Here is a 23,952-nt window from a genome sequence, read left to right as displayed (position 1 = left end):
CAACACAGAGATATGTCACTAGAGAGTGGAAGTCAGGCCTTGGGAACTCAGCTGCCAGCCCTTCAATCACTGGGCCTCCCTCCCTCCCCTAAACCAGCTGAGACGCAGGGCCAGCAACCCGGGGCTCAGGGCGGCGGGTGGAATGACACACCCAGAGAACTCGCTCGCTCGCTCGCTCAAGAAATCCTCCAGGAGAACGTCGTCGCCACTCGGTCGGTCTCCTTTTAGACGCCGGGCCACATCTCATCGGGCCACTCACTGGCCTGCTCGGCTCACGCACAGAAGGGCCCGGGTCCACCCGATCCGACGGCAGAAATGGCTTTGGGGCTGGACGGCGGGTTCCGGGCCGCGGCAGGCACTCAGGGCTTTGGCACCTTCGACTAGATTCCTGGTGCCTCGCGCTCCTCGGCGGTCAGGCAGAGCCTTCCTCACTAGGGCGCGGCGACAGCAGGTCCGAAGAGCTTAGCACGCCGGCCCGGCAGACAGTGAGTGTCCTGAACATTAGCGGTGACGAGTGTCAGGTGGCACAGGGGAAGGGGGGTGTGCTGCATTCACTCTTTTTTTAAAAAATACATTTTATTGATTTCAGAGAGGAAGGGAGAGGAAGAGAGGGATAGAAACATCAACAATGAGAGAGAATCATCCATCGGCTGCCTCCTGCACACCCTCTACTGGGGGTTGAGCCCACAACCAGAGCATGTGCCCTTGACCGGAATCGAACCCTGGACCCTTCAGTCCGCAGGCCGACGCTCTATCCACTGAGCCAAACCAGCTAGGGCTGCATTCACTCTTACACTCTGTTTCTAGCCACCTGTACAGAGCTCTCGGATTTGTTTTCTTTATCTTTTGTCATTTTTTCAATCACAGTTGACATTCAGTATCATTTTGTATTGGTTTCAGGGGTCCAGCGCAGACAATGATATACTTTACAAAGTGTTCGCCCCGCCAACCCTCCCACCCCGATATTTCCAGTCCCCACTGGCATAGTTATTATATTTTTTAATTTTTTTTTAAAAATATATTTTATTGATGTTTTACAGAAAGGAAAGGAGAGGGAGAGAGAGTTAGAAACATCGATGAGAGAGAAACATCAATCAGCTGCCTCTTGCACACCTCCTATTGGGGATGTGCCCACAACCAAGGTACATGCCCTTGACCGGAATCGAACCTGGGACCCTTGAGTCCGCAGGCCGAAGCTCTATCCACTGAGCCAAACCGGTTAGGGCTATTTTTTAAAATAGATTTCAGAGAGGAAGGGAGAGATAGAAAGATCAATGATGAGAGCGAATCATTGATCAGCTGCCTCCTGCACGCCCCCTACTGGGGAGGGAGCCCGCAACCCGGGCGTGTGCCCTGACGGGGAATCGAACCGTGACCTCCTGGCTCATACAGGCTGACGCTCAGCCCCTGAGCCACGCTGCCGGGAGGTTGTTATAACGTTATCGACTCTATTCCCTGAGCTGCACTTGACATCCTCCTGACGATTTGGCAGCTACTTTCTGACTTGCTTTCTTCTCATAAAACTTTGATGTCTTTTGAGAAAAACATTTGCTCCGCACAGCGGGAAGCGCATTCAGTGATCGCCACAGGAAAACAACAGCGGAGAGGCCCGTGTGGATGCTCCGTGGGGAAAAAGACTCAAGCTGAAGGTCAAGGCCCCGCGCCAGTCACCCACAGGCTCACGGGGAGAGGTGGGCGCGCGGCCGGAAACTCTGGGAAATTTGTCAGTCAGCGCAAGCCTCAAACCGAACCCCACCGAGCATCGGCTTGCTTTAAAATCCTCTGCACGGCCGAAACCGGTGTGGCTCAGTGGATAGAGCGTCGGCCTGCGGACTGAAGGGTCCCGGGTTCGATTCCGGTCTAGGGCATGTACCTTGGTTGCAGGCACATCCCCGGTGGGAGGTGTGCAGGAGGCAGCTGATCGATGTTTCTCTCTCATCGATGTTTCTAGCTCTCTATCCCTCTCCCTTCCTCTCTGTAAAAATATCAATAAAAATATATTAAAAAAAAAAAAAATCCTCTGCACGGCCCAAAGAGGTCACAGATGTAGAAAAACCAACCAACCAACAAAACCCTCTTCTGACACGGAGAGACGCCAAGGGAAAGGGAGACAGGGATGCGCAGGGCAAGCCCACAGGAGACCTCGCCCCTGGCGCGGCCGGAACAGACGGCGCTCGCTCCTCCGACTGCTAAGCAGCGGCCGCAAACGCAGGGCGGCCGTCTGACTAGTCTTCGCCAGCAGAACTTAACGCGAAGCCGGAAGCACTAGGTGTTTTTTGATGTTTTTATTGGTTTTTTAGAGAGAGAGGAAGGGAGAGGGAGAGATAGAAACATCAGTGAGAGAGGCATCAGCAATCGGCTGCCTCCTGCACGCCCCGACAGGGGATCGAGCCCGAAACCCGGGCATGTGCCCTGACCGGGAATCGAACCGGTGGCCTCTTGGTTCCTGGTGTGACGCTCCACCACCGAGCCACACTGGCCAAGCAGGACTGGGTATTTTGAAAATACCGCTGAGCCACTGCTGGCCAGAGGATCGGAAGAAGGGTCACCCCAGATCAGTGGTCGGCAAACTGCGGCTCGCGAGCCACAGGCGGCTCTTTGGCCCCTTGAGTGTGGCTCTTCCACAAAATACCACGGCCTGGGCGAGTCTATTTGGAAGAAGTGGCGTTAGAAGAAGTTTAAGTTTAAAAAATTTGGCTCTCAAAAGAAATTTCAGCCAAAACCGGTTTGGCTCAGTGGATAGAGCGTCAGCCTGCGGACTGAAAGGTCCCGGGTTCGATTCCGGTCAAGGGCATGTAACTTGGTTGCGGGCACATCCCCAGTAGGAGGTGTGCAAGAGGCAGCTGATCGATGTTTCTCTCTCATCGATGTTTCTGACTATCTATCCCTCTTCCTTCCTCTCTGTAAAAAATCAATAAAATATATATAAAAAAATATTTAAAAAAAAAAAAAAGAAATTTCAATCGTTGTACTGTTGACATTTGGCTCTGTTGACTAATGAGTTTGCCAACCACTGTCCTAAAGGGAAGGCAGGTGGTACACAGGGCGAGCCGGGCAGTAAACGTTTCTATGGTGACAAGCGCGCTGAAGAGGGAAGGGAAGCCAGGAGGGCGGGCTGGCGCTGGGCTAGGGCTGTCAGCGGAGCGGCACCGAGGCCGAGTCTGAACCCCGCGGAGAGCTGGCTCCTGGGAGCCGGCCTCACCCTCGGGCAGACGCTGATGGCCTTGGCACGGCTCAGCTCCTAGTGCCAGCGATCCGGCTCCACCACAGGAGGCGCCCTCTGCCTCCCAGCACCCCACCTGCCTCCCAGGACCCCCTCAACTCAGACCAAGCCACAGACACGGGACCGGCGCCGGCAGGAAGCGGCCTCACCCCCACGCGCAGCACACGGGCAAGCCATACCGCCACGGGCCTGTTCCCCAGGAAGTTGAGGTCGCTGTTCTCGCCAAACAGGTAGCCTTCGGGGTGGGCTGAGTCGAACTTCTCTCCTCCCATGATGAAGTGGCTGGCAAAGTAGCTTCCTGGAGAGGGAGACACGAGATCCAATGACACCAGGCAGACTAGGCCAGGGAAAGCGCCGATTCCGAAAGACGGGGGCCCCCAACACCTCATCCGAGCCAGTGTCTCCCCGCTCCCGGGACAACGGCACAAAGTAGATGAGCAAAACCGTTGCAGGGAGAAGCCACGCTACCAAACACAGCACCGATCACTGCTTTCCTTTCAGCATCCTTCACCGAATCTTCCCGTGATCGGTCTCTACTGCCCTCAACCCAACACCAGAAGGCCCCGCCATGCACATCAGTGAACACGTATGTGCATTTTTTAAAAATATATTTTATTGATTTTTTACAGAGAGGGAGGGAGAGGGAGAGAGAGTTAGAAACATCGATGAGAGAGAAGCATCGATCAGCTGCCTCCTGCACACCTCCTACTGGGGACGCGCCTGCAACCAAGGTACATGCCCCCGACCGGAATCGAACCTGGGACCCTTCAGTCCCCAGGCTGACGCTCTATCCACTGAGCCACACCGGCCAGGGCACGTATGTGCATTTTGTTCCTGATTTTTTTCCCTTTAAACTCGAGGTGGTTATTCTATGTCCTCCATGCATTTAGGAATCTTTATATATATATATATATATTTTTTTTTTTATTGATTTCATTCAGAGAGGAAGGGAGAAGGAGAGAGATAGAAACATCAATGACGAGAGGGAATCATTGATCGGCTGCCTCCTGCATGCTCCCTACTGGGGATCAAGCCCGCAACCCGGGCATGTGCCCTTGGCTGTAATCGAACCTGGGACCCTTTAGTCCACAGGCCAGTGCTCTATCCACTGAGCCAAACCAGCCAGGGCCATTTAGGAATCTTTAAAAAAAAAATGTTTTTATTGATGTCAGAGAAGAAGGGAGAGGGAGAGGCAGAAACATCCATGATGAGAGAGAATCATCGATCGGCTGCCTCCTGCACGCCCCGCACTGGGGATGGAGCCAGCAACCCAGGCGTGTGCCCTGACCGGGGATCGAAGCAGTGACCTCCTGGTTCATAGGCTGACGCTCAACCACGGAGCCACGGCGGCCAGGCCAGGCGATTCTTTAATTAAACAGCAGGCAAGGAAAGATTCTTCGAGAGCCATCGCAGGCCCGAATCGAAGCAAACTCTAGAAAGTTCCCCACCCAAACTTAAAGCCACAGAGAGCAGCCATCTGCCGGGATGCCACGGGGCAAGCCACCCTTTAGGAAGGCTTGATTATCAATTATTGATGGCCAGCACTTACGGGCCCTGCTTTCCAAGTGAATAATTTATAGAGGGGGGAGGTGCCTGACGTGGAAGCAGCCCTCTCAGACCATCAAGCCACTGAAAGCCGGCCCTCAGTAAAATACCTTTCCTGTACATTACGTATTTATTGAGAACTTATACGTGTATCACACGTGAGGTGAACTTAGGAAAGTGAGGAGTTTACAGTGATGGGGGGCCTGCTTAAGTCATGAGTGAGGAATGGTGAGAAGCAGGTTGGGTGCCTGGCGTGGAGCAGGGTGAGTTCAGCGTGGGACACTGAGCGGTCCGGTGACGGGTGGGGACAGTGACAGGCACCGATAATCAGCTCACAGGATTCTAGCCAGAGAAGAGCACCAATAACCTGGGGGCGGGGCGAGGGCTTGGAGAAGGGGCCAGGGTCCCACTGGAAATGTCCCCCCCTCTTGGTATAATATTAGAAGAGAATGCTCACGAACAGAGCGTAGAGCCAACCGTAGTTTTGCTTTGCAAATAAAACCAAGAGCCCAGCCGAAACCGGTTTGGCTCAGTGAATAGAGCGTCGGCCTGCGGACTGAAGGGTCCCGGGTTCGATTCCGGTCAAGGGCATGTACCTTGGTTGCGGGCACATCCCCAGTGGGAGGTGTGCAGGAGGCAGCTGATCAATGTTTCTCTCTCATCGATGTTTCTAGCTCTCTATCCCTCTCCCTTCCTCTCTGTAAAATATCAATAAAATATATTAAATTTAAAAAAAAAACAAAAAAAAAACCCCAAGAGCCCAAATAGACAGAGACCACAACGAGGGTCGATAAGTCAGAGATGAAAAGAGAATTTTCCATTTCACTAGGAGAGTCCACGCCGAGTTCCTTCACCACGCTGATCTCCCCTGGTCTTCAAAGAACACCTCAGCAGCCAACAGGAGAAAAAGAGATTTTAACAAAATGTGGCTTTTTCCTTTCTTTGGAATGGACCCCTCTGGAAGCTTGCCTCAAGGCCCGGCGGGAGTCTCAGTTGGTTGGGCGTCCTCCAATACAGCGAAAGGTGGCAGGTTCGATCCCCGGTCAGGGCCCATACTCAGGTTACGGGTTCTATCCCTGGTCGGGGCACATTACGGGAGGCAATGGATCAGTTTCTCTTTCTCTCTCTCTCTCTCAAAACCAATACAAAAATAAAAAAGAAATAAATGTTTTTAAAAGTATTAAAACAAAAAAGGCATTCAGGTGAAAAGTCAAATTCCTTATAAGGGAAGAAAATGACCCCAGTACGTCTCCTCAGACCCGTGCTAGCTAATAAAAACACACATGCCAGACACGCATGTGATTTTATTTTATTTTATTTTTTTAAATATACTTTATTGATATTTTACAGAGAGGAAGGGAGAGGGAGAGAGAGTTAGAAACATCGATGAGAGAGAAACATCCATCAGCTGCCTCCTGCACACCCCCTCTACTGGGGATGTGCCCGCAACCAAGGTACACGCTCTTGACCGGAATCGAACCTGGGACCCTTCAGTCTACAGGCCAATGCTCTATCCACTGAGCCAAACCAGCCAAGGCTAATTTTAAATGATCTAATAGCCACAGTTTTCAAAAGTAAAAATAAACAAGCAAAATGAGTATCTTATTTATCAAAATACTGTTGAACATGCAATCAATATTTAAAAATCATTAAGAAGCTATTTATATTCTTGATATCTTTTTTTTAAAATATATTTTATTGATTTTTTTACAGAGAGGAAGGAAGAGGGATAGAGAGTTAGAAACATCGATGAGAGAGAAACATCGATCAGCTGCCTCCTGCACACCCCCCACCGGGGATGTGCCCGCAACCAAGGTACATGCCCTTGACCAGAATCGAACCTGGGACCCTTCAGTCCAGGCTGATGCTCTATCCACTGAGCCAAACCGGTTTTGGCTATTTACATTCTTTAAAAAAAATTTTTTTTTTGGTATGGAGTCTTCAAAACCTGTCATGAAATGAGCCAGCCAGAGAAATTAAACATCATATGATCTATCTCACTTATAGGTGGAATCTAATGAACAAAATATTCAAACAAACAAAATAGAAACAGACACACACACACAGAGAACAGACTGACGGCTGTCGGAGGGAGGAAGGTTTGGGGCTGGGTGAAAAAGGTGAAGGGATTAAGCAAAAACAACAACAACAAAAAAAAAACCCAATAATTCATAGACACAGACAACAGTATGGTGATTACCAGAGGGAAAGAGGGGTGGGGGGAGGGAGAAGAGGGTAAGGGGGGGACACATGGTGATGGAAGGAGACTTGACTTGGGGTGGTGACCACACAATGCAATATACAGGTGATGTGTTATAGAACTGTACCCCGCAAACCTATATAGTTTTATTAACTAACTAGTGGCCTGGTGCACGAAATTCGTGCACGGGGGGTTGGGGGGGTGTCCCTCAGCCCAGTCTGCACCCTCTCCAATCTGGGACTCCTCGGGGGATGTTAAGACTGCCAGTTTAGGCCCGATCCCCTCAACCGGCAGTCAGACATCCCTCTCACAATCCGGGACTGCTGGCTCCTAACCGCTCACCTGCCTGCCTGCCTGATTGCCCCTAACCACTCTGCCTGCCAGCCTGCTCGCCCCCAACTGGCCCCCTGCCAACCTTCTCTCCCCCAACTGCCCCCCCTTGCTGGCCTGATAGCCTCCAACTGCCCACCCCCCACCTGCTGCTTGCCCCCAACTGCCCCCCCGCCTGCCTGATCGCCCCCAACTGCCCCCCCCACCGACCTGCTCGCCCCCAACTGCTCCGCCCACCGGCCTGATTGCCCCCAACTGCCCCCCCTGCCGGCCTGCTCACCTCCAATTGCCCCCCCCTGCTGGCCTGCTCACCCCCAACTGTCCACCCTGCTGGCCTGCTCACCCCCAACTGCTCCCCCCACCAGCCGGATCGCCCCCAACTGCCTCCCCCTGCCGGCCTGCTCACCCTCAACTGGCCCCCCCTGCCGGCCTGCTCACCCCCAACTGGCCCCTCCTGCCAGCCTGCTCGCCCCCAACTGGTCCCCCCTGCCGGCCTGCTCACCCAAACTGGCCCCTCCTGCCAGCCTGCTCGCTCCCAACTGGCCCCCCTGCTGGCCTGATCACCCCCAACTGCCCTCCCCTCCTGGCCTGATCACCCCCAACTGCCCCCCACTGCTGGCCTGCTCACCCCCAACTGCTCCCCCCACCAGCCTGATCACCCCCAACTGCCTCCCCCTGCCAGCCTGCTCACCCCCAACTGGCCCCCCCTACCAGCCTGCTCACCCCCAACTGGCCCCCCCTGCAGGCCTGCTCGCTCCCAACTGGCTCCCCCACTGGCCTGATCACCCCCAACTGCCCTCCCCTCCTGGCCTGATCACCCCCAACTGCCCTCCCCTCCTGGCCTGATCGCCCCTAACCACCTCTGCCTCAGCCCCGCCACCATGGCTTTGTCCGGAAGGTCTCCCAGTCTAATTAGCATATTACCCTTTTATTAGCATAGATGTCACCCCAATAAATTCAATTTTTTTTTAAGTGATAATTCAACTCCTCCATGAGAGGTGACACCGAGGTCCACATCGGTTTGGGCCTCCCAGCTGTCCATGCTCATTGAGGCCCTCTGCTCGGCTGTGTTTTATGTTTTAACTCCACTGGAGTATTACACACATTGATCTGCAAGCTGCTTTTCTTCGCCCTGGCCCGTGCTCATGGCCTGGCCGCACTGTTCTGACGGAGCACGTACCGATGCCTCGGATTGAGGGCGCAGCCCGGCGGCACTGCGCAGACAGGTACCACACCGGCTGCTCCTCACAGCAACCCTCTAAGGTAAGGGTTGTTGATTTTTTTTATTTTACAGAAAAGGAAATAAATGCACAGAGAGTCTAAGCCATTTGTCCAAGGTCACACAGCTGGTAAGAGGCAGCGGCAGGCCCCGAAGCCAGCAGATTTCATTCCAGAGCCTGTGTGTGCTCTTAACCATCAAACTGTATCTCCACTGAATGCCAAAATTTAAAAAAAAAAAAAAAAAATTTTTTTTTTTTTTTTTTTTTTTTTGCTATTTGGTTGTTTTTACATGTGGAATATGTCCTTGTGGGCTCTGTGGGATAAGGGTTTAATCTTTTTTCCCCAGATAGGAAACTTTATTAACACCATTTATTGAATACTAGAGGCCCGATGCATGAAAATTCGTGCAAGAGTGGGCCTTTCTTTCCCCAGCTGCCAGCACCGGCTTCCCTGTGACACCCGGGACCCGGGCTTCCCTCCTCCGGCCGCCCGCAGGCACCCGGGACCCAGGCTGCTTCCCTCCTCCGGCTGCCCGCAGGCACCCGGGACCCGGGCTGGCTTTCCTCTGGCCCCCGCTTCGTCAGGAAGGATGTCCGGAAGACGTCCAGTCTAATTAGCATATTACCCTTTTATTATTATACATTATTTGAAATGCCCTCTTTACCATGCAATATATACCTAGGTCTAGGCTCTATTCTATTCTGAACCAGTACAATATCGTTTAACAACTGCTACCTTAACAGTTTTCAGACCAAGGCACACCTCTGGGGTCCCAACCCTTCCCACACCCCCATCCCTGACCCTGGTCCCTCCACCGTCTTCCTCCTTCTCCGTGGCATCACTCAGAACCCTCCTCCATCAGCCCTCGCAAGTACTGCCTTTCCCTCCACACTCTCGGTCTCAAGAAGGCATCCCTCCCCATTCCAAGGTTAACTTCCCCTGAGCTCTCATTCTAACGGCCTTGACCTCCTTGAGACCTCAACAACCATCCTTTTTCCACATTTCCCTTCCTCTCTCCCCACTGGCTGTTCACTGGCCTCATTTCATTACATAAGCCCTAGAGGCCCGGTGCACGAATTCATGCACGGGTGGGGCCCCTCTGGGTGGCCTGCGGGGACCGGGCCAAAACCCGCAGTCCAACACCACCTGCAGCTCCTACCTGCCACTCCCGCTCCGCTCATCCCAGCCCCACTGCGCCTGCCGCGGGCTCACGCCCAATCAGTCCCGATCGGGAGAGGCTTGTGCTGCCACAGCAGCGTTCACCAGCCGTGAGCCCTGTGTCTGGGCCCTCCCGAGGGGAGTGGCCTGCAGGATTGGGCTGAAACTGGCTCTCCGACATCTTCCGAGGGGTCCCAGATTGCGAGAGGGCGCAGGCCAGGCCAAGGGACCCCAAAGTGCACGATCAGCCCAGGGAGGACCGTGGGAGGGCTCCAGGGCATGTCCAACCCATCTCGCTCAGTCTCCGATCGGCCGGACCCCAGCAGCAAGCTAACCTACTAGTCAGAGATCTGCCCCCTGGTGGTCAGTGCACATCATAGCGAGCGGCCTTAGCATATCATTAGCATATTATGCTTTGATTGGTTGAACAGTCGACAGGTCACCCGACGACCGGACATTTAGCATATTAGGCTTTTATTATATAGGATGCTCTCTCCCCAACTTAAAAACAAATAACTAAAAAAAAATTCCAACCCAGCTGACGTGGCTCAGTGGTTGAACCGATATCGACCTATGAACCAGGAGGTCACAGCTTGATTCCCGGTCAAGGGCACATGCTGGGTTGTGAGCTCGATCCCCAGTGTGGGGCATTCAGGAGGCAGCCGATCACGGATGTTTCTCTCTCTCCCTCCCTCTCCTTTCCTCTCTGAAATCAATAAAAATATATTTTTAAAAAATTCCAGGGAGCATTTGAGATCCTGCTGCCTGGTATATTTTGTTAGTTTGGCTTAAATAAACTCATAAAAATTCTCAAAAATTAAAAACTCCATCACCCATGCCTTAATGTCCACCCTCTTGCCCATCCATCCGTCTGTCCGTCCATCCGTCCATCCATCCATCCATCCGTCCTCCTCTGTCTGCTTCCATCCCACGTCCTATAACTCCTCAAATATTTGCAATGGTTTCCACCACTCCGCCGAAACTGTTCCCGGGAACACCAACCAGGCCGAGAGCCTTTTCCCACACTTCATTCAGCTCAGGAACTCTCCGAAGACGTCCACTGTCATTCCTGAGGCTCTCTGTTCCGTGGCTTCTGAAACCCCGTTCAGTTCTGACTCTTCCTGCCTCTCACTGGCTCCACTTCTCGCCCAGGCCATAAACACGGTCCTGGCTCTAAGAGCTCAGTCCTCCCTCCACCCTCTCATTCTCCCTCCTTCTGTCCTTCCCTCTCCCTCTCTCGGTCCTTCCCTCGTAGAATCAAAGCAAAGGCCTTGACTTAGGCCAGAGCTGGGTCTGATGCTGATATTTCGGTCTACCAGCAGCGTGACCTAGAACAAAGTATTTAACATTGTTGAGCTCTGGTGTTTTTATGTGGAAAACAGAGATAATAAAACCGCTTTCCAAAAAGGATTATTGTGGGGATAGCTGCCTACGCGGCTGGCCAGTCCCTGTGGGCCGTTAATACCTGCGGCCTTCTCCTTCCTTACACTGGACTTCCAAACCTTTGTCTCTCCCCTTTCTTTAGCGTTTCAGTCCAGATCTTTTACTTTTTTAAAAGATATATATTTTATTGATTTCAGAGAGGAAGGGAGAGGGAGAGAGAGATAGAAACATCGATGAGAGAGAAATATTGATCAGCTGCCTCCTGCACACTCCCTACTGGGGATGTGCCCACAACCAAGGTACACGCCCTTGACCGGAATCGAACCTGGGACCTTTCAGTCCACAGGCCGACGCTCTATCCAGTGAGCCAAACAAACCGGTTAGGGCACGTTGTCTTCTTAATATTGAGTTGTAAACGTTCTTGATATTCTGGATACAAAAGTCTTTATCTATGTGATTTGTAAATATTTTCTTTCAGAGGTCGGCTTATCTTTTCATCTTCTTAACATCTCTTGAAGCAGAAACATTTTCAATTTTGAAGAAATCCAACTTATCAGTTTTTTTCTTTTATGGGTTATACTTTTTTTAAAAATATATATATTTTATTGATTTTTTACAGAGAGGAAGGGAGAGGGATAGACAGTTAGAAACATCGATGAAAGAGAAACATCGATCAGCTGCCTCCTGCACACCCCCTACTGGGGATGTGCCTGCAACCAAGGTACATGCCCTTGACGGGAATCGAACCTGGGACCCTTCAGTCCGCAGGCCGACGCTCTATCCACTGAGCCACACCGGTTAGGGGCATTATGGGTTATACTTTTTATCTCTCACATTGATATTTCTCTCTGTCTTTCCCTCGCTCTTCCATTCTCTCTAAAAACCAATGGAGCCCGGCCAGTATGGCTCAGTGGTTGAGCATCAATCTGGGAACCAGGAGGTCACAATTCGATTCCCAGTCGGGGCATATGCGGGCTCGATCCCCAGTGGGCGGCATGCAGGAGGCAACCAATCACTGATCCTCTCTCATCATTGGTGTTTCCATCTCTTTCTCCCTCTCCTTTCCTCTCTGAAATCAATAAAAATATATTTTTAAAAAAGCAATGGAAAATATCCTTGGGTGAGGATTAAAAAAATAATAATAAATATTTTCTCTCATATCTTCTTGTAAGGTTTTATAGTTTTTAGTTCTTGTATGTAGGTCTATCATCCACTTTTAAAAAAACCTTATTGTGATATAATTTACATACTATCCAATCAGGTACTTAAAGGGTACAATCCCATGATTTTTTTTTTTGGAATATTCACAGTTATGTAACCATTCACCACGATCTAATTTTTGAAGATTTTCATTACCCTAAAAAAACCCCATGAGCAGTCACTCCTCATTTCCCCCTCCCCTAGCCACCGGCAGTCAGTAATCTACTTTCTGTTCCTCTGGACTTGTCTCTTCTGGACATTTCATATAAAAGCGATTACGTAATAGACACATCTGGCTTCTTTGACTTAGCATTCGTGTTTTCAAGGTTCATCCATGTTGCAGCAAATATCAACACTTCACTCCTTTTTATTACCAAATAATATTCCATGTGTGGATTTACTACATTTATTTATCAGTTGTCTCATTCCTCAGCTGATGGACTGTTGGGTTATTCCCACCTTTTAGCTATTGTGAATGCTGCTGCCATGAATAAACATTCGTGTACGCTTTTGGGTGTGGATATTTTTTCATTTTTATCATTGATGGGTGTTGGATTTTGTCAAATGTCTTGTCTGCATCTATTATTCCACTAATATAGTATATTAACATGGATTGACTTTTTTTTTTTTTTAATATATTTTATTGGTATTCCACAGAGAGGAAGGGAGAGGGACAGAGAGCCAGAAACATCGATGAGAGAGAAACATCGATCAGCTGCCTCCTGCACACCTCCCACTGGGGATGTGCCCGCAACCAAGGTACATGCCCTTGACCGGAACCGAACCTGGGACCCCTCAGTCCGCAGGCCGACGCTCCATCCACTGAGCCAAACCGGTTTTGGCTGACTTTTTTTTTTTTTAAATATATTTTATTGATATTTCACAGAAAGGAAGGGAGAGGGATAGAAAGCTAGAAACATCGATGAGAGAGAAACATCGATCAGCTGCCTCCTGCACACCTCCCACTGAGGATGTGCCCGCAACCAAGGTACATGCCCTTGACCGGAATCAAACCCGGGACCTTTCAGTCCACAGGCCGACGCTCTATCCACTGAGCCAAACCGGTTTCGGCTGGATTGACTTTTAAGCTATTAAACCAACCTTGCATTCCTGGGATAAACCCCTTTTCTTCACGGCACATTCTGCATTCTTATTTATCTCTGTAGGCATGCGTTCTGGCTCTGACACTAGATGATAAGCTCTGAAATTTTGGAAGGAACATAATTTTCTTTTTTTAATCCTCACCCAAGGATATCTTTTCCTTTTTTTTTTTTTTTTTTTTTTTTTTTTTTTTTTTTAGAGAGTGGAAGAGAGGGAGGAGAGGGGAGTGAGAGAGAGAAACATCCATGTGAGAGAGACACATCAATTGGTTGCCTCCTGAATATGCTCTGACAGGAGCCAGGGATTGAGCCTGCAACTGAGGTACATGCCCTTGACTGAGAATAGAACCTGCAACCCTTCGGTCTGCAGGCTAACACTTTAACCACTGAGCAACCGGCCAGGGCAGGAGCATACTTTTTTTTTTAATATATTTTATTGATTTTTTTACAGAGAGGAAGGGAGAGGGATAGATAGTTAGAAACATCGATGAGATAGAAACATTGATCAGCTGCCTCCTGCACACCCCCTACTGGGGATGTGTCCTCAACCAAAGTACATGCCCTTGACCGGAACCAAACCTGGGACCCTTCTGTCTGCAGGCCGATGCTCTATCCACTGAGCCAAACCAGTTAGGGCAAGGAGCATACTTTTTAAAAAATGATTTTTAAAGACTGTAAATGTTGGTTTAAAAAATTTTTTTTTCATAGTACAATTACTCTTTCAGCAACCAACAATTCAAGCTTCATTTATGTAGTAAGAATCATTAAAGTGGAAGCCACTACGTTAAATTTTAGGTGTCAACTTGGCGAGGCTATGGTGCTAGCCTCGGCAAAACACGAGTGTAGATGTTGCTGTGAGTGTAACTGCAGATGTGGCCGGTATCTAGAATCAACTGACTTTATTTCCTTTAAATATGTTTTTATTGATTTGAGAGAGAGAGCGAGGAAGGGAGAGGAAGAGAGAGAGAGAGAAACATCGATGTGAGAGAGCAACGTCGATCGGATTACTCCCATGCACACCCCAACCTGCAGCCTGAGCATGTGCCCTGACTGGGAATCGAACTGGCAGACTTTTGGTGCAGGGACAACACTCAACCGAGTCACACTGGCCAGGGCTCTACAATCAACTGACTTTAAGAAAAAGAGATAAACCCTTGATAATGTGGGTGGGCTCCATCCAATCCATTGAAGGCCTTTAGAGCAACAACTGAGGTTGCCTGGGGAAGGACTTCTGCCTCAAGAATACAACATAGAAATCCCGCTCGACTTTCCAGCCTGACAGCCTGCCTTACGAAAGTGTAGACTTGCCAGCCCTCACAATCACATGAGCCACTACATTATATATATACCAGAGGCCCGTTGCAGGAAGATTCCTGCAAGAATAGGGCTTTCTCGGGCCTATTCCTGCAAGAATAGGGCTTCCTGCTGCCAGAGCTGCCTCGCTCCCTCCCTTCTCCGCTGCTCCGCTCCCTTCTACAGCGCTTGGCTTCCTTCTACGCTGTCTTCAGTCTTTTTTTTTTTTTTTTTTAATATATTTTATTGACTTTTTACAGAGAGGAAGGGAGAGGGATAGAGAGTTAGAAACATCGATGAGAGAGAAACATCGACCAGCTGCCTCCTGTACACTCCCCACTGGGTATGTGCCTGCAACCAAGGTACATGCCCTTGACCGGAATCGAACCTGGGACCCTTGAGTCTGCAGGCCAACGGTCCTCTATCCAATGAGCCAAACCGGTTAGGGCTGTCTTCAGTCTTTGCTCCGAGCCTGTGTGTGCAAATTAACCAACATCTTTGTTGGGTTAATTTGCATGCTCGCTCCTGATTGGCTGGTGGGTGTAGCAGAGGGACAGTCAATTTGCATGTTTCTCTTTTATTAGTGTCGATATTCTGTTTCGCTGGAGAATCCTGACTCAGGGCTACCAAAGCGCTTGTGCTGCTCATGCTCCCTCTCTGCCCCGCATCATGAGTGACAAAGCTGGTTTTAGGGCTTCAGTCCTGCCGCTCGCCAGAGGCATCACGGTCACTGGGCACAGGGTCAGAATCCATACAGGGGTGCAGAGCGCCATGCATGGCATGCAGCAGGTGTCAGTAATGTCATGACTGTACTAGAGAGGGAGAGAAAGGAGATGCTAAAGAACAAAAGAACACAGCCACCATCACACAAGGAAATCAAGGGCCTACATCTTAAAGCAAAATCAAGAAGTGAAAGCAATTGGTCTGCTCTCAAGGAGGTAGAAAAAAAAAGAAAAATACACTGGAATTTTCCCAAGTAACAGCATTACCCCCTTTAAGTGTTTAGGAAAGTACTAGTAGCATTTGAGGTCTCGGTCTCGATGATGTCATCATTAAACAGAGCAATATTTTGGAGTGCCTTTTTTCTTGGTACTAAATGTATTTACTACAACTTTCAGGAACCTACTTATTTTTAGCTAAAGTACCAAACTGTGGCAGAACCAAATTCTTTTTTTAAAAAAAAAAATGTTTTTATTGATCTTTAGAGAGAGAGGAAGGGAGAGGGATAGAGAGACATAAGCATCGATGAGAGAGGAACATCACTGATCAGCTGCCTCCTACACGCCCCCCTGGGGACCCAGCCCATACCCTGGGCATGTGCTCTGACCAGAAATGGAACCAGCGACCCCTTGGTTCCTGGGTCGATGCTCAACCACGGAGCCACGCCGGCCGGGCCAAGTAATTCTTTATTAGGCAGTAAGTTCCATATTCTTAAGTCCCAACTGATGCCCCTACATGCTAAGAGAAACTTTTATAACTACTTGACAGGCAAGGACTTATTACCCATGTTTTAAAAACTGCTCTTGCCACAGGACCAACTCACGTGACCAGCAAATGCACGCTTAATATAACAAACATCGGGAGAAGGATAATGTTAACTGCTCAGGACGCTGATGACCATTCTGAATTTTTATTTTTTTTAATATGTTTTTTTTTCATGAAAAATTTTGCTTTATTAGCAGGTATATGCTAAACATTTAATTACACATGCATTTAACGAATCGGGTAATTTTGTTTTCTAATTTTTCTGATTTTTTTGGGTGTATTATGTTTTTATTGATGTCAGAAAGGAAGGGAGAGGAAGAGAGAGATAGAAACATCAATGGTGAGAATCACTGATCGGCTGCCTCCTGCACGGCCCCACACTGGGGATCAATCCCGCAACCCAGGCATGTGCCCTGATAGGGAATCGAACCGTGACCTCCTTGTTCATAGGTCGATGCTCAACCACCAAGCCACGCCAGCCAGGCCATTCGGAATTTTTATAAAAGGTTTACATCTTAACACCTGAGCAAAATGAATTACTGCTATTTTTCAACTTGCTCAAATATGTAGCAGGAAATGAACTAGATGAGTCAGGTACTGAGCTTAAACGAATTAAGTGGTCTTTATAGCATGTCCCCTTCTTCCTGGAGAGAGGACCAGGCCTCAGAACTGGTATCAATGCGAACACCCCTTTCGAAAGATGGGCACGTGTGCATTAAAAACCAGTACCTCAGCACAGCCATACCTTGGCTAAACAAATGATTGTAGGCTCTTAAAGAAGCAAAGATCTGAGAGAAGGATTCAATAGCATGTTTAGCTTCTAACTAAAAAATGACAAAGGCCGCCAAAACCGGTTTGGCTCAGTGGATAGAGCGTCGGCCTGCGGACTGAAGGGTCCCGGGTTCGATTCCGGTCAAGGGCATGTACCTTGGTTGCGGGCACATCCCCAGTGGGGGGTGTGCAGGAGGCAGCTGATCGATGTTTCTCTCTCATCGATGTTTCTAGCTCTCTATCCCTCTCCCTTCCTCTCTGTAAAAAATCAATAAAATATATTTAAAAAAAAAAAAATGACAAAGGCCTACCCTGGCCGGAGTGACTCGGTTGGTTGGAAAATCATCCTGCACACGGAAAGGTTACAGGGTCAGTTCCCGGTCAGGGCACGTGCCTAGCTTGTGGGTTCAGTCTCTGCCTGGAGTGTGTAGGGGAGGCGCCCGACTCACATCAATGTTTCTTTCTCTCTACCTCTCCCTTCCTCACTCCAATAAAGCAGATCCTTGAGAAGGCAGGGCACATATAAGAACCAACCAACGATCGCACAAGTGGAAGGACAAATCAATGTCTCTCTCTCACTAAAATCAATGAAATTAAAAAGAAAATGTGACGAAGACCAAGCCAAATGCAGAGCGGTGCTATTTAAACAGCTTCCTATGCGAATGCAGACGTGCTATGGAGGAAGGAACCCCCACCACACCTTCTCTTACTTCAACGATTAGTATTCATAGCTCAACAGTCAATCACCTAAGAACAAGGTAACCTTAATCATTGCTGCATTGTCTGCGATAGTAAAAGACTGAAAAAACTCCCAAATACTCATCAACAGATTATGTTTAAAAGGGGGGGGGGGCATATGCATACAAAGGAATAGTATACAGTTGTTTAAAAAGAACCAAAAACTCTGGCACCTGGAGATGATAGAAAAACATCTCCAATATCTTCAAAGTGAAAAACGCAAGGTGTGGGACAGCCTAGAAAGCATGCTTTGCTTGTGTGTGCACAGAAAATTCTGGGGGAAACGGAAGCAGTTCCATAGGGATGGGAGGTGAGGGGGGAGGGGGATGGGAGGGGAGGGGGGAGGGGGATGGGAGGTGAGGGGGGAGGGGGATGGGAGGTGAGGGGGGAGTGGGATGGGAGGTGTGGGGGGATGGGATGAGAGGTGAGGGGGGATGGGATGGGAGGTGTGAGGGGAGTGGGATGGGAGGTGGGGGGATAGGATGGGAGGTGTGGGGGCAGTGGGATGGGAGGTGTGGGGGGATGGGATGGGAGGTGGGGGGTGGGATGGGAGGTGAGGGGGGATGGGATGGGAGGTGTGGGGGGAGTGGGATGGGAGGTGAAGGGGGATGGGATGGGAGGTGTGGGGGGGTGGGATGGGAGGTTTGGGGAGAATGGGATGGGAGGTGTGGGGGGAATGGGATGGGAGGTGAGGGGGGATGGGATGGGAGGTGTGGGGGCAGTGGGATGGGAGGTGTGGGGGGATGGGATGGGAGGTGGGGGGTGGGATGGGAGGTGAGGGGGGATGGGATGGGAAGTGTGGGGGGAGTGGGATGGGAGGTGAAGGGGGATGGGATGGGAGGTGTGGGGGGGTGGGATGGGAGGTTTGGGGAGAATGGGATGGGAGGTGTGGGGGGAATGGGATGGGAGGTGAGGGGGGATGGGATGGGAGGTGTGGGGGCAGTGGGATGGGAGGTGTGGGGGGATGGGATGGGAGGTGGGGGGTGGGATGGGAGGTGAGGGGGGATGGGATGGGAGGTGTGGGGGGAGTGGGATGGGAGGTGAAGGGGGATGGGATGGGAGGTGTGGGGGGGTGGGATGGGAGGTTTGGGGAGAATGGGATGGGAGGTGTGGGGGGAATGGGATGGGAGGTGTGGGGGGATGGGATGGGAGGTGTGGGGGGATGGGATGGGAGGTGTGGGGGGAATGGGATGGGAGGTGTGGGGGGAATGGGATGGGAGGTGTGGGGGGATGGGATGGGAGGTGTGGGGGATGGGATGGGAGGTGTGGGGGATGGGATGGGAGGTGAGGGGGGAATGGGATGGGAGGTGTGGGGGGATGGGATGGGAGGTGAGGGGGGAATGGGATGGGAGGTGTGGGGGGATGGGATGGGAGGTGAGAGGTGAGGGGGGATGGGATGGGAGGTGTGGGAGGGTGGGATGGGAGGTGAGAGGTGAGGGGGGATGGGATGGGAGGTGTGGGGGGGTGGGATGGGAGGTGAGGGGGGATGGGATGGGAGGTGAGGGGGGATGGGATGGGAGGTGTGGGGGGGTGGGATGGGAGGTGTGGGGGGAATGGGATGGGAGGTGTGGGGGGATGGGATGGGAGGTGTGGGGGCAGTGGGATGGGAGGTGTGGGGGATGGGATGGGAGGTGTGGGGGGATGGGATGGGAGGTGTGGGGGGATGGGATGGGAGGTGAGGGGTGAGGGGGCAGTGGGATGGGAGGGGGGAGGGGGATGGGAGGTGAGGGGGGATGGGAGGTGAGGGGAAGGGGAGGGGGATGGGAGGTGTGGGGGGAGGGGGAGGGGAGGGGGGAGGGGGCAGTGGGATGGGAGGTGAGGGGGGACTGAGATGGGTGGTGTGGGGGCAGTGGGATGGGAGGTGAGGGGGGATGGGATGGGAGGGGGGATGGGATGGGAGGTGAGGGGTGAGGGGGCAGTGGGATGGGAGGGGGGAGGGGGATGGGAGGTGAGGGGGGATGGGATGGGAGGGGAAGGGGGGGGATGGGAGGTGTGGGGGAGGGGGAGGTGAGGGGGGAGGGGGCAGTGGGATGGGAGGTGAGGGGGGACTGAGATGGGTGGTGTGGGGGCAGTGGGATGGGAGGTGAGGGGGGAGTTAGGAGAACTGGGTATACGGACAACCACAGTGAGAACAAGATTCTCACAGGTACCTTTTCATTCCTTCAAACTTCGAACCATGTGACTACATTCGTTATTCAAAAAATAAGTAATTCTAAAGAATTCAGGCTATTTTATTCTCATCTATCTCTATAAAAAAGCTACACACCCAAGCTCCAACAGGAAATCAGCTGTTCTCAATAATTTTCCAATGTTGCCAGCTCAATGCACATACAAAACTAAGGGTTTCCTTTCTTTCTTTCTTTCTTTATTTTTATTTTGTTAATCCTCACCAGGAGATATTTTTCCATTGATTTTCAGAGAGTGGAAGGGAGGAGTAGAGACAGAGAGAAACCTCAAGGTGAGAGAGACACATTGATTGGTTGCTTGCCGCACGCACCTCGACTGGGGCCAGGGATCGAGCCTGCAACCAACGTACGTGCCCTTAACTGGAATCGAACCTGAGACCCTTCGGTCCGAGGGCTGATGCTTTAACCGCTAAGCAAGAGGCCAGCGCGGGTTTCCTTAAAAAATACAAAAAAAAAAACAAAAAGCAACTTGTGCTGGGCGCTGAGCCCATCCCGCCAGGGACAGAGGACAGTGCTGTGTCCTGGGACAGCTGTTCCACAGGCCGGGGGGTTCAGACCTCCCACTGCGCCCCTGGGGGAGCCACCTGTGTCTGCTCGGTCGGAACCAGAACTCAGGGTCAGGAGACCTTGACACCAACCCAGTCAGACTCCCCAGCGGGGACAGGACTGAGCTTTGTTCCAGTTTTGACGCAGAGCAGCCTCCATGCCACAAATCACCAAGGACGAGTTCAAAATCGAATTCCTGTGAAAGGCAGAGGCTGACGGGTTAGTGCAGTGGTCGGCAAACCGCGGTTTGCCGCTCTGTTGACTAATGAGTTTGCCGACCACTGCGCAAGGCATTACCCTTACCCAGAAGTTTTGACTTCAGGTGAAAGACTTTAGTACATTATAAAAATGTTTTTTAGGCCCAAACCGGTTTGGCTCAGTGGATAGAGCGTCGGCCTGTGGACTGAAGGGTCCCGGGTTCGATTCCGGTCAAGGGCATGTACCTTGGTTGCGGGCACATCCCCAGTGGGGGGTGTGCAGGAGGCAGCTGATCAATGTTTCTAACTCTCTATCCCTCTCCCTTCCTTTCTGTAAAAAAATCAATAAAAATATATATATATATATATATTTAAAAAAATAAATAAATAAAATGTTTTTTAAGTGTTTTTCCCTAAGGCAGTGGTCAGCAAACTCATTAGTCAACAGAGCGGCAAACCGCGGCTCGCGAGCCGCCGCAGTTTGCCGACCACTGGGTTAGTGAGAAGAGCACCCCCTGGCCGGGTGGCACAGTTGGTTAGAGCGCGTCCCCGTGCGCCCAGGTTGGGGGTTTGGTCCCCACAGGCAGGTCACAGACAAGAAGCAACCAAGAATACATAAATGGAACAACAAACCGATGTTTCTCTCTCTCTCTCTCATCCATCAATTAAAAAAAAAAAAAATTCTTTTTAAAAAGAGCCCTAGCCCAGCCGGCATGGCTCAGCGGTTGAGCATCGACCTATGAACCAGGAGGTCACGGTTCAATTCCCCATCAGGGCACATGCCCGGGTTGCAGGTTCGATCCCCAGTGGGAGGCGTGCAGGAGGCAGCTGATGGATGATTCTCACCATTGATGTTTCTCTCTCTCTATCCTCTCTTCCTCTCTGACATCAATAAAAATATATATTTTTTTAAAAAGAGCCCTACCTGCCAAAACCGGTTTGGCTCAGTGGATTGAGCGTCGGCCTGCGGACTGAAAAGGTCCCAGGTTCGATTCCGGTCAAGGGCACGTACCTTGGTTGCGGGCACATCCCCAGTGGGGGATGTGCAGGAGGCAGCTGATCAATGTTTCTCTCTCATCGATGTTTCTAGCTCTCTATCCCTCTCTCTCTTCCTCTCTGTAAAAAAATATTAAATAAATAAAATATATATTAAAAAAATAATAAAAATAAAAAGAACCCTACCTCTTGGGTCATCCTGGCCAAACCAATTCATTTCTCTGGGCCTCCATGATCTTGCCGGGGAAATGAGTGGGTCTTAGCCTCATGCTCTCAAAGGTCCCTTTCAGCTCTAAACACTATCATCCCACGAAGAGCCACGTCCATGTAACAGTCCGATGAAGCGTGGGAGATGCCACTAGATGGGGGCCCGTGTGTAAGGTGACACGAATCTCCAAGGACACCGAGCTTCCGATTCCTGTTTTCCGTGTTCCGCCTTTAACATAAACAATCTGGTCCACTTGATGCACAGATTTCTCGCATACAGTATTTCTGACTCAAAATGAGTAACAAGCCCTGGCTGGTTCGGCTCACGGCCTGCAGACCGAAAGGTCCAGGGTTCGATTCCAGTCAGGGGCACCCGCCTGGGTTGCGGGCTTGATCCCCAGGAGGAGGCGTGCAGGAGGCAGTCTATCAGTGATTCTCTCTCATCACTGATGTTTCTCTCTCTCTTTCCCTCTCCCTTCCTCTCTGAAATCAATAAAAATATTTAAAAAATAATAATAAATAAATAAAAATGAGTAACAATTAGGTAAAACTAAAAAATCGGTAGCAGGGAGAGGATTAAGACTACAGATATTGCCGAAACTGGTTTGGCTCAGTGGATAGAGCGTCGGCCTGCGGACTGAAAGGTCCCGGGTTCGATTCCGGTCAAGGGCATGTACCTCGGTTGCCGGCACATCCCCAGTGGGAGGTGTGCAGGAGGCAGCTGATCGATGTTTCTCTCGCATCGATGTTTCTAGCTCTCTATCCCTCTCCCTTCCTCTCTGTGAAATATCAATAAAATATATTTAAAAAAAAAGACTACAGATATTGAGTGTGTTGGCTAAGAAAAGTTTTTGTTTTTTCTTTAAATATACTTTTATTCATTTCAGAGAGAAAGGGGGAGAGAGAGAGAGAAACATCAATGATGCCGAAACCGGTTTGTCTCAGTGCATAGAGCGTCGGCCTGCAGACTGAAAGGTCCCGGGTTCGATTCTGGTCAAGGGCATGTACCTTGGTTGCGGGCACATCCCCGGTGGGGGGTGTGCAGGAGGCAGCTGATCACAATGTTTCTAACTCTCTATCCCTCTCCCTTCCTCTCTGTAAAATATCAATAAAGTATATTTAAAAAGAAAAAAGAAAATTCATAAAAAAAAAAAAAAGAAACATCAATGATGAGAGAGAATCACTGATCGGCTACCTCCTGCACGCCCCCCACTGGGGATCGAGCCCGCAACCGGGGCACGTGCCCTGACCGGGAATCGAACCTCAACCTCCTGGTTCATAGGTCTACGCTCACCCACTGAGCCACTCTGGCAGGCTGGGCAGAACAGTCTTAGTTTGGTCCAATACCCTCTCATTATCATCATCCAAGATTCATACTCATATCGATATCCTTCGGGGAGCAGCGTTCCATGAATTGCCCACCCTAATTCCCACAGGTGAAGGGGCGGCAGCCAGCCACGGAGAACTCCAAGCTCAGCAAAGCACGCTCCATTTCTTGATCGATAAAAGCTAAGTGATTTCAGAAAGAAAAAAAAATTTTTTTTTTCACAAGTACATGTGCTTATTTTCATCTATGAACAAGCAAAACGCATGTTTCTTTAGCGCTGGTTTCACAGCCATGATGAGCTAGGGCGTGATTAAAACTCGAGCGAGCCACAGCTTTGCCCCAGCCGGTTCTGACACAGCTCAGAAGCAGACTCATCTCCGCAAGGCTCATCCTTTGGCACAGAAGCTGCCAGAAGCACGGCTCCGGCAGGCAGCCGCTCTGCAGGGCGCAGGTTCACTGTCTGGTCCCTGCATTCACCTGGCACGGCCCGACCCGGACGCACTGCGGGGAGGCGGCGCCTCTCATTAGCAAGCCTTTATCCTTCTGCCCAACTCTGACACCTCGCCAAAGTCACCGACGGCCTCACCAGGGCCTGAGCCACAGAGAAGGTGGGGGCCAGGGGTCCCCTAAAGTCCTGGAGAAAGCAAAGGAACAGAGCAGAGTTTGACGTGCACCAGCAGCTCAGGATTGGCGGGTGCTCCAGCTGCTGGCGAGCCTCTCTCCTTTGCTGTCAAAACCCTCCTCCAACTCGGATGCCTATGCCACACCGGCCTCCGAGCAGATACTTCCATCCAGCTTCAATACCCGCGCCCTGTCCCAGAGCCGCCCCCATTCCAAACCCGGGCT

General features: G+C 50.7%; 1 protein-coding gene across 8 annotated transcripts in view; it reads right to left on the bottom strand.

Annotated features, from left to right (window-relative positions):
* The window catches only part of RNF157 (ring finger protein 157), a 73,999-nt gene that overhangs the window by 49,127 nt on the left and 920 nt on the right, over positions 1-23,952 (bottom strand). For all 8 annotated transcript variants that reach the window (XR_013961055.1, XR_013961056.1, XM_080677530.1 and 5 more), the window contains exon 2: positions 3,403-3,521. Coding sequence is in view for 6 of the 8 variants with exons in the window: in XM_080677530.1 (XP_080533656.1) it covers positions 3,403-3,521 (119 nt within the window). In the remaining 2 variants the exon portion in view is untranslated. The remainder of the gene's footprint in view (positions 1-3,402; positions 3,522-23,952) is intronic.

The sequence above is a fragment of the Plecotus auritus genome, assembly GCF_963455305.1.
Source record: "Plecotus auritus genome assembly, chromosome: 7".
NCBI lineage: Eukaryota > Metazoa > Chordata > Mammalia > Chiroptera > Vespertilionidae > Plecotus > Plecotus auritus.
The sequence above is the reverse complement of the archived record's forward strand: the minus strand, read 5'-3'. Positions and strand labels throughout refer to the sequence as shown.